General features: G+C 37.5%; 1 protein-coding gene across 4 annotated transcripts in view; it reads right to left on the bottom strand.

The window, feature by feature from the left end:
• LOC119581201 (zinc transporter 9-like) overlaps nt 1–10,000 on the bottom strand; it is a 15,747-nt gene that overhangs the window by 842 nt on the left and 4,905 nt on the right. For 2 of the 4 annotated variants that reach the window (XM_037929596.1, XM_037929597.1), the window contains exons 3-14: nt 9,844–10,000; nt 9,547–9,742; nt 9,114–9,196; nt 8,142–8,219; nt 5,222–5,348; nt 4,891–5,029; nt 3,737–3,874; nt 3,444–3,573; nt 2,946–3,156; nt 1,359–1,551; nt 992–1,105; nt 1–651 (exon numbers count right to left, since the gene is read on the bottom strand). The exon at nt 1–651 is cut by the window's left edge and continues 842 nt beyond it; the exon at nt 9,844–10,000 is cut by the window's right edge and continues 56 nt beyond it. In XM_037929596.1, the coding sequence (XP_037785524.1) occupies nt 607–651; nt 992–1,105; nt 1,359–1,551; nt 2,946–3,156; nt 3,444–3,573; nt 3,737–3,874; nt 4,891–5,029; nt 5,222–5,348; nt 8,142–8,219; nt 9,114–9,196; nt 9,547–9,742; nt 9,844–10,000 (1,611 nt within the window). In that variant the 3' untranslated portion in view covers nt 1–606. The remainder of the gene's footprint in view (nt 652–991; nt 1,106–1,358; nt 1,552–2,945; nt 3,157–3,443; nt 3,574–3,736; nt 3,875–4,890; nt 5,030–5,221; nt 5,349–8,141; nt 8,220–9,113; nt 9,197–9,546; nt 9,743–9,843) is intronic. The other 2 variants (XM_037929598.1, XM_037929599.1) reach the window with 1 other exon arrangement.

A 10,000-nucleotide genomic window follows, 5' to 3' on the forward strand; every position in this document is an offset into this window, starting at 1 on the left:
TCTAGACGTATTATAATGGATCTATCGATAATTTTGCTGATGAACAACTGGTCAAAAGAAAACATATATGTGTGGATAACATGATCAAGCTTAAAATGTGTATATATGAAGAATACTGCCTCTAATAGCAGTGTTGAAGAATAACAGAGAAAAGAAAAACAGGTGATCAGTGTTCTGCTTACTTCTGTATCTTATAAATACATATACAAGTTATTATACAAATTGTATACAATCTCCTCATCTGTTGTGAGACACATTTCCATTAATAACAATTCATCTTCAGAGAATACAAAAGAAAAAGGAGGCTTTCCAGTCACAGAAACAATGATTCTTAGTGTGGGACGAGGGTGAAATAACACACCAAAAATGGAATACATATACACTCATACATCTATCTGTATTACTGGCATGGATGCAGAACTTCACAGCTGTCAGAATGATGCAAGATAATAATGTGCTGCCTCCTCCTTCCGACAGGAAGACGCCAAAACTATATGCACAATACCCAGATGTAGTGCTTGCATTGCGTTCCTAAGAAAAACTTACACTGTATTACCGAAGCACAAAGACTTAAAGCTGAAGATCACAGATGAAATCTGGCGTTACTTACAGGATTTCTAAATCACAGTGACGAATCTCAGGATGCGCTTTCTGTTGAGGAAAAAAGTCTTTAAGAAAAAAAAAATAATAATAGATAAAAAATAAATAAATAAATAAATAAATAGCAGAGCTACCTCTCATTCATAATGAACAACCTGCTAAATGAATATAGTTACACTGAACAAAATATGACTTCAAACGAATTACAAATACTATAACATATTCAAGGAGGAAAAGCAGATGTAAATGGAAGTAAAAAAGGAAGCACACAAAGAAGAGAAAGTGAAAGAAGATGACAATACAGAGTTCACCTAGAAGTGAAAAAGGATCGGGAAGAATAAACTGCACATGAAGAAAAACTAAAAAGTAAGTGACTAAACTTCCACTTTACCTTCAGTGTTTTCTCTATTCTATCAACTTCCGCTCCCAGACTGTCCACGATGTTTTCACCGTGCTTTAACATGAAGGCTTCCACCTCGTCGACCGTTTTTATGGCCTGTATTTCCTGAAAGGACAAGAGAAAAAAATGGTTTTGTGAAATGTCTTCTACCCATATTTAACAGTGAGTTATGAACATCCTTAACTATAAAAGGAGTTTAAGTAAAATAAACTCAACTTCTGGATCACCAAGAACCACTTCTATTTTGTTTTCTTTCACCCCGGCATCCAACATAATCTATCATATAACGCTCATATACCTGATTTATCATCTAACCCCAAATTTTTTATCTATAGCAGATCCAAGCCCTGGATCCTACCTTCATAATGGCATCTAAATCTTGCTTGTCGAGGTATCCACGTGTGAGTTCCCTGCCGTCGAAGTCCACCTCAGCTTTGTAGCGGACCAACCCCGTCCCCATGTCAATGCCCTTGACGTCGTAGATGGCACGGATCAGCACATCACGCTCCAGCTCATCATTGATCTTCTCCAGCCGATACTGGGGGATGGACCTATAAAATGAGGGCAAATGGGTGATTGGTGTAATTTGGTAAAGAATCGAGGCTACTGTTTGGTTTGGTTCTTTTGATACGTGTTGCTGATGCACTTACAAAGTCTGGGATGCATTAACCCCTTTGATCCAGGTGATGTGACCACCATGTCATGAAAAAATTGGCTTGAGGGGTGGATGACGTGAACATGTCACGAAAAAATCTGGCTATAGGCCGGGTGACACGAACCTACTGTCATGAGCTTTTCGGCTGGAGGCCAGGGTGATGGGAAAGACTCGCCACAAGTGCACAAACCTCTTGGAAGGTATATTAGACTCATTTGGTGATTTTGTTTTATTCCTATAGATGTACGAGTCTGGAATGTAATGTCTGTGAGCAGTGACTAGAAGAGCACCAGCTCCATGGAGGGCACCATTTCCATGCTCAGCATCGTATTCCTGCTGCCATGACCAATGATGCAGTTTGTATTACAGAAAATTGAATATTAACCCATAATTGACAGGTAGCATTCATAGTGGCCTGGGCCTCGCTGCCGGGGGCTTATATCGTCGCCCGAGCATGCGCAACCACACATGCCAAATACCAGCATCCCATGCCGTTTCTTCGTAATACTACGAAGATATGTTGTATTTTCAATTTTCATTATTTTTTACAGTCTCTACTTGCCAAACTTCCTGATAAATCGAGACTAAAGGGCATTTTTGTTGTTATATAGACTCCATAGTTGATCATTGTTCGGTCTATAGTCCGAATAAAATAAGCAGTGTGTGGCATCATGGAGTTGAAATTGTCTGTTTGTTGCATTTTTTTTGTTTGTTGCATGGTAAAAATGAGAAAGTGTTAGAACCGACTTAATCACACTTTCACTGGCAAAAAAATAATCTTTTGCCGTGATTGTAACAAAAAAAAACTCATGGCATGTCCATGCATACTCTATGGCATGTGCGTACGTGCCCCCGGCAGATGGTCCCGCCATGCCATGGCATGTACGTACATGCCACCCGTTGGCAATGGGTAAAAAAAAAAAAAAAAAAAAAAGTGTTATGTATTTTTATTTCTATTACCAAATAGGAGGCACAGAGTCTTCTTGTCACCACACGCACATGTTCACATGCGCCTGGCCTACAGGCCGCACCCAGCAGAGCAGCTGCTCATGTAAGCCGGATTTTTGGTCATGTGATTGCCATGACGCAACTGGATCTAAAGGGGTTAATAGCTCCACTAAATTCTGTAAGACGAATACTACGTACAGTCATTTTATCAAATTCTAAAGCTTTCCAAAAGTAAATACCACTACATAATGAAATAAATTTCTTAAAGAGAAATACTATAAAACAATCTGAACAAAGGAACCAAAGAATATAGTGAACCAGAAATTGGTCCTCCCCACTTACTTCCCAACCAACGCAGCTGAATTGGTGTAGATTATGAATCCCGAGACCCCGGCCAAGATGCCCCCAATGAGGCATGACCCAATGGCGTCAGGGATGTGTGAGCCAGTGATTGACGTGAGGCCCATGCATGCCATCGCTACGGAGACCCCAATTACTGCTGCCATGTCCTCCAAAAGGACAACGTTTACACTTGGGTCTTGGCTGCGCAGGACTGCAGTAGGAGGGGGTTGAGAGAGGAGGAGGAGGCTTAGAAAAATGGCAAAGACACAACGCTGTGTTGATATACTGACAAAAAATATATAGAACTATGAGAAAGGTGAAACCAAAAGCTTTGAGGTCAAAAAGACTAAAAGATGAAATCTTGTTCTACCATTCAATCTTAAAAAAGGGTTAGTGTCCCATTATTTCTGCCAGTCAATAGTAACAAAGGAAAAAAAAAAAAAAAAAACTATTCAATAAACTTAATAAATAGTTAATAAATAAACAGAATTGACGCACCATACTCAGTGAAGGACATCTGCTGATGCTGAGCCCCTTTCCTGATGGCATGAGCTGCCATGAGAAGGGTTCCTCCTTCTGTAATAAGAGAGCCTCCTAGGATGTAGAAAGCCCAATAAAGGGGCAACACCTGCAAGACATCATAAATGACAATAACACAAAAAAGGACCAGAAATAATGAACCAAAATACTGAATCTATAAGTAATAAGGACCATGAGCCAAACACATGTCACAATAATAAACAAGACTTAAACCAACTGCAACTACAAACAGAAAAGAGGGCTGTATGTACCTCAGAGGGTGCCATGAGTCCAGATATGCCATGCTGGAAGGAGAGGCCGGCCCCAACGCAGAAGATCATCGCACCAGAGATCAGCGAAGACACATACCTCATGGTTGTGTAGCCGTAGGGGTGTATCACGTCAGCCCGCTGATGCAGGGAATATTAGTATGACAGAATTGTAGTAAGAATGAATATTTGGATATCTGTTGATAGAACAATGTATTCCTCCAGATATATATATATATATATATATATATATATATATATATATATATATATATATATATATATATATATATATTTTTTTTTTTTTTTTTTTTTTTTTTTTTTTTTTTTTTTTTTTTTTTTTTTTTTCAATTTCTATACTGGCCTACCCAAAGTTGTTATGAAATATAAGAATAGAAGCTAATAGTTTAGCTTCTTTCTGTGGAGAGAAAAAGGGTTCAATTTCATTACTTTATGCACTTCACACTGTTTAACACAGGACTTTAAATTTCATTTGTTTTCTAATAATGTTTAAAAAAACTAAATAAAAATAGTCCATATGGGTAATCTACAAAGAACATAATTTACTATCTATCCCAGCATTTAAGTCAAGATATAATGTTTAAAATCCATACATAAGGCCATTTTAAAACCAAGCAGATAAAATATCAACTTTGTCTATATTAGCCAATGAGTGAACAATGACTTTGAGTGCTGGCACTTTATAAAACATGAAATTAGATCATTCCACAACTTAGTTTCAACAGGTTCTTGGAGATCTATTCCTAGTCTATTATCTATTTTAGTTTGCCAATATGTTTCTCAAAATATATAACAAATACTTCATTAACTACTAAAATTCTGTGAATACATGCCAAGCTATCTCTACTCAAAAAAAAAAAAAAAAAAAAAAAAAAAAAAAAAAAAAAAAAAAAAAAAAAAAAAAAAAAAGAGAGAGAGAGAGAGAGAGAGAGAGAGAGAGAGAGACTTTAGTACTGTCCTGCATCAAGAAATCAACAACAATTCTCACTTCTGAGATAAAGTTGAAAATTCAAAATCTTGTAGAGCATTGCTGATTTAAAACACCACATCAAAAAAAGTATATAGTTACACATCATACACTGTCCATTATATGTAACAAACTCCTTTCTCACACACAAGAAACACTCCTTACTCACCTGCTTGGACTTGTGGATGCCATAAGCGAGGATCAGCTGGTTGGTGACGTCAGCCAGGGAGTGCAAGGCCTCGGCAAAGAGACTGTGGGACCCTGTGAAGGCCCAGGCACCCAGCTTCATCACAAGGTTGGCTCCATTGCTGTCAGGATAAGAACGTGTTAGCGGGTCTGTGAATGTTGTGAGGAGAGGGAGACGGAAAGGGAGAATGTGAAAAGAGCAAGAGTAGTAGTAATTAGAGAGAAAAAAAAAAAAGGAGAGAGAAAACTGCAAGAGAAAGAGAGGACACAAGACAGAATCCTCAAATCACTTCTGAAAAAACTACAATCCTTACATGGCAACTGCTGTCCACACCACATTGCCCGAAATATCCTTGCCATTGGCCTCGTGCGTGAGGGGTTCAGGGATGCTCCTCTGGTCGCGCCGGTATTCCTTCATGATCCTCTTCACGTTGAAGATGTCTAGGGGGCGAGAGAGAGGAAGAGAGCGTTTTTGCATCAGCTAGTTTTTTAAAATCTATTTGTTTGTTCATTCTTGGCTGAACGGATGGCTGGTTCGCGGAAATTTTGAAATACAATTTCATTTGTTCCCTTTATTTTTTTTTAATGGAGGGAGGGGGGGCTTTCTCATTACCTTTGAATTTTACATCTTTTCCCTTAATTTTTCTGTTTCTGAGAAAATCAGAATTAAAAGCCAATTCGGTGAATAAAATATACCTATAACAATAATAACAACAATAAAATGAGCAAACGCATAGGACAGAAAAAAATAATCGATCAAAATAAAAGAAAGAACAAGGAGACAAAGACAAAAATATACACAAAGGAGAGCAACAAACACACAAAACAAAAAAACTGGTTAAAAAATTCTCCCCTTGACCAGATTCCCTGTAAATGGCAATTTGCAGGTTTTCAGCTGGCAGTGACAATTTTATAACCAGCCTCATTCTAACTTCTTACTAGTGCACCTCAAGGATGAAAGGAAGGAAGGAAGGAAGGAAGGAAGGAAGGAAGGAAGAAAGAAAGAAAAGGAAGGAAGGAAGGGAGAGGGAGACAGAAAAACAGACAGAAAGAGAGAGAGAAAGAGAGAGAGTGATAATCATGCCAATCAAGCTCAAAAATCTGGAACCTTTCCAGATATTTATAGAAAAAGAGAAAGAGACTAGAGAGATTAATTCCTATCTAAAACAAGGAAAAACTGGAATATAACAGCTATATTTAAACTCATGCATGCAAAAGATAATAGTAATAACTTACACATTGAAAAAAAATAATAATAAATATATAAAACAAATAAAAAAAATACAGCTTAGACTATCAAAATGGTCTACAGTCACATTACAATCTGTCTTTCTGTGAGCGAATGATCAGTTGAGTAAATAAAAGAGAGAGAGAGAGAGAGAGAGAGAGAGAGAGAGAGAGAGAGAGAGAGAGAGAGAGAGAGAGAGAGAGAGAGAGAGAGAGAGAGAGGAGAGAGAGAGAGAAGAGAGGAGAGGAAGAGAGAAGGAGAGAAGAGGAAGAGAAAGAGAGAAGGAGAGAAGAGGAAGAGAAAGAGAGAAGAGAGAGAGAGAGAGAGAGAGAGAGTGTGTGTGTGTGTGTGTGTGTGTGTGTGTGTGTGTGTGTGTGTGTGTGTGTGTGTGTGTGTGTGTGTGTGTGTGTGTGTGTGTGTGTGTGTGTGTTTGGATGTTTGGGCACTGTGTCACTTGGTCCATGTGCACATGTACAATAACTCTCAACAATTTTCCCATCTGCCCTAAAGTTCCTCTACTTTTCAAAGCTCTACATATCTCTGTGCCTCTTAACCCAATGCCTGTGAGTTTATCTACTGTCCCCTGCAGATTTGTGTGAATTCTGTTACACACAGCTGGCTCCACGTGTGCTCAGCCACCAAGGAGGCTCTCAGTAGGCTCTAGTGACCAAAGCCTGATTTCTCCATTCCTTGAATTTGCAGGAAAACGTGTTTTTCTTCCAAGTACTTGAAGACTGACAATGTCATTCTTCTTCTTGACATTATGATTATTAAATTGTTATCGAAATATTAATAAAGACAAAAAAATAACAGCAATGAAGCTTTCAAAAAATCACAGGAAAGGGTAAAACAGGTGAGATAAGTAACACAAATAACTGACTCCTCGGTGACTAAGCACTTGTAAGAACCATCTATGTGTAAAGAAAATAAATGAACTTTTATTACAGTGGGCATGGGATTGCAGTCTGGCCACCTGTGCTAACTGGGTCAACCCTTTTCTTCCTATGTATCACTTGAATCTTCATATCTCCTCTAGTGCATATACCTACACTTCAGATTCTGCTATGTCAATTTTCAAAGACTCTAAAAGTACATAATATAGTTCCTGATCATCTTCAAGATATCTGTCTCATATGCCAAGTTAACTATCCTATTATCAACTATCCTATCACTTTCCAAAATCCTTCTTTCTATTGTTCCTACCAATTTTTTTTTTTATTGGTAACTCATTAGGCCTTCACTCATTAAACTATGATATCCTATGTATATGGGTTAAGGTCCCATTTTTGCTTCCAGGCAGCCACTCTCAGCCAACTCAACTGTGACTAATGCTGATGTTAAAGTCAGGCCAGAAAAAAGCTATTCATACTCTGGTTATCCTGCAGCTTCATACGCGTGTTCCTCTACGGACATGTCCCCTACGTCCTCAACGAGATCAACTTTGCCCTCAATGGCTTGTAATAAATATATCTCCTTCTATGGATAACATAGCAACCTATAGTTTCCTCTGGCATACTATCACTCTGAATGTTTATGATGTTATTATATGTTCAAATATAGAAAATCAAAATCAAGTGCAAGATAAGCAAGCAATTACTCTAAGTAACTAATTACTCAAAGCAGTTACTGGAAATACTTTTTTGACACATTTCCGAAGTGCTAAGCAAAGGGGCACTCTCTCTTTGGCTTGCCTTAGGAACCACAGCACCAAAGCATTAGCAAATGGGCCAACTCAGTAATCCCAATTGGACAGTTCATTAGCATAAACCATTTGCATTCTACATTTAACTGCTCAAGTGTGCAAATGCATCAGGCCTTACTGCCAAACAGAAGTGGCAGATGCTGAGCACTAAAGGCACATAATTAAAAAAGAATCCATCTATCTTTTCCACGTGAAAAAATTTAGGGTTGACAGCAATTTAGGAAAAAAGAGCAAATTTCCCGGTTGAAAGAGAGACCACCCCCGGCAAGATTTATGTCTCAAGAAATGAAGAGATCTTAAGTACCTCGATTCTTTATCTTCTTCAAGGCTTTCCTTAAAATGTAAACCTTCTTCATAGCCTTTTTCACATTAAATACATCCACTGAGCCAAACAACAGAAGGAAAGAAAATATTACAGACATTAGTGGAATAATAAATGTGTACCCTGAAGAAGGTACATTTATGAAACAAATTAGTGATGAAGGACTTACTAATAAATTTAAATCATATATATATATATATATATATATATATATATATATATATATATATATATATATATATATATATGTGTGTGTGTGTGTGTGTATATATATATATATATATATATATATATATATATATATATATATATATATATATATATATATATATATATATATATATATATATATTTTTTTTTTTTTTTTTTTTTTTTTTTTTTTTTTTTTTTTTTTTTTTTGAATATCCAATCTACTTTTCTTTGAATTACTTAAATCATCCCATAACATTAAGAATATCTTTAGATACACTTAAATCAACAACCAACAATCTAATCAAGATGCTGAACTTGTCTCTACCAAAAAATCTTAATGTGTGAATACAAATCTTACCTCTTGATAAGTCAAAAGATAACCAGATCTATCAGCAATCTGCTTCACATATAAATCAATCTACAATTCTCAAAAAATATTATGGTCACACTGAAGCCTTTCCTACTCGAAAAGCAAGCAAAATCATGAGGGTTTTAGACTGCATATCAGAAAAGGTTCAGCCTAACCAAATGGTAAAACTAACTCAAGACGGGACACAGTGTAACGTAACAGTGTAATCTCCCACAAGTTGATAAACTGTTTGTGTGGAAATTCGCCACTTACACCCAGCATTTCACCTTAGGAGATAGAATTTTGCTTTGGTTTCCTGCCCCATGGGAACGTCATGCATATCCTATGATTGAACGATACTAGCAAGTCTTTTCCTTAAAATGAGTAAATAAACGATAAACAATGAGACTTACTCTCTTTATACTGCTTTACTTCCTTCTCTCTCTTCATCTTTTCTTTCTCTAAGGATTCTATGCTTCCCCACACTTGTATTGCTCTGAAATTGATAGGAAAAACTTGGTGGAGAATCTCTAAAATGACAGACTTAATGCTTAATCCTCCAACAATGCAATCGCTGAATCAAACAAAGCAAAACAGAAGTAAAATCCTATATCTAATAGTGCACTCTCCTGCTTGCATGCCTGCCTGCCTGCCTCAAATTAAACAGCAAAAAAATTACAGCAGAATTTAGAATTTATAATGACAAATGCTGAAAGAGATATCAATGAGAATCAACAATTTCTCTAGGGATAATCTATAATAAACATTTTGTCTCCAAAATCTTCAGTTCTAAATGAAGGCAAAACAAAGAAGAAACAACTCACAAATGGAAGACAAACCACTCACTTTTCCTCAACATCCTTCCTCCAATAGACAGTTATGGGTGGCTCGTTTTCAAATGGCGATCTTCTCTTGGTTTTGCGGAGATTCTCCAAGTCCGAGGGCTTTAGGAGGAACTCAGCCATTGCACGCACAGCTGTGATGAAATTGCGTTCCGTGGAGGGGTGTGAGGTGTCAAACTTCACCTTCTTGCGAGGCATTACTAGGAAGAGAGAGGGAGTTCTGTAGAGATGTATACATTAGCACAAATACTTAATCCCTAACATTACTTATGAGCATTCTAGTAACCTTAAACTACTGTACCTTTAATGACTGCCTCTTTCAGGCGAGCTGTGGCTGAAGCAGGCTGGGTGGGGGGGGCCTCAGCAGCACCCCCTCCCTTTGAGTCTGGGGGAGACCCTGGGGGCTGGCTAGTGTTTGCATGCTGACGGCAGAGCTGCACCAGACGCACTTGCTGGTA

This window comes from Penaeus monodon, chromosome 14 (genome assembly GCF_015228065.2).
Source record: "Penaeus monodon isolate SGIC_2016 chromosome 14, NSTDA_Pmon_1, whole genome shotgun sequence".
Lineage (NCBI taxonomy): Eukaryota > Metazoa > Arthropoda > Malacostraca > Decapoda > Penaeidae > Penaeus > Penaeus monodon.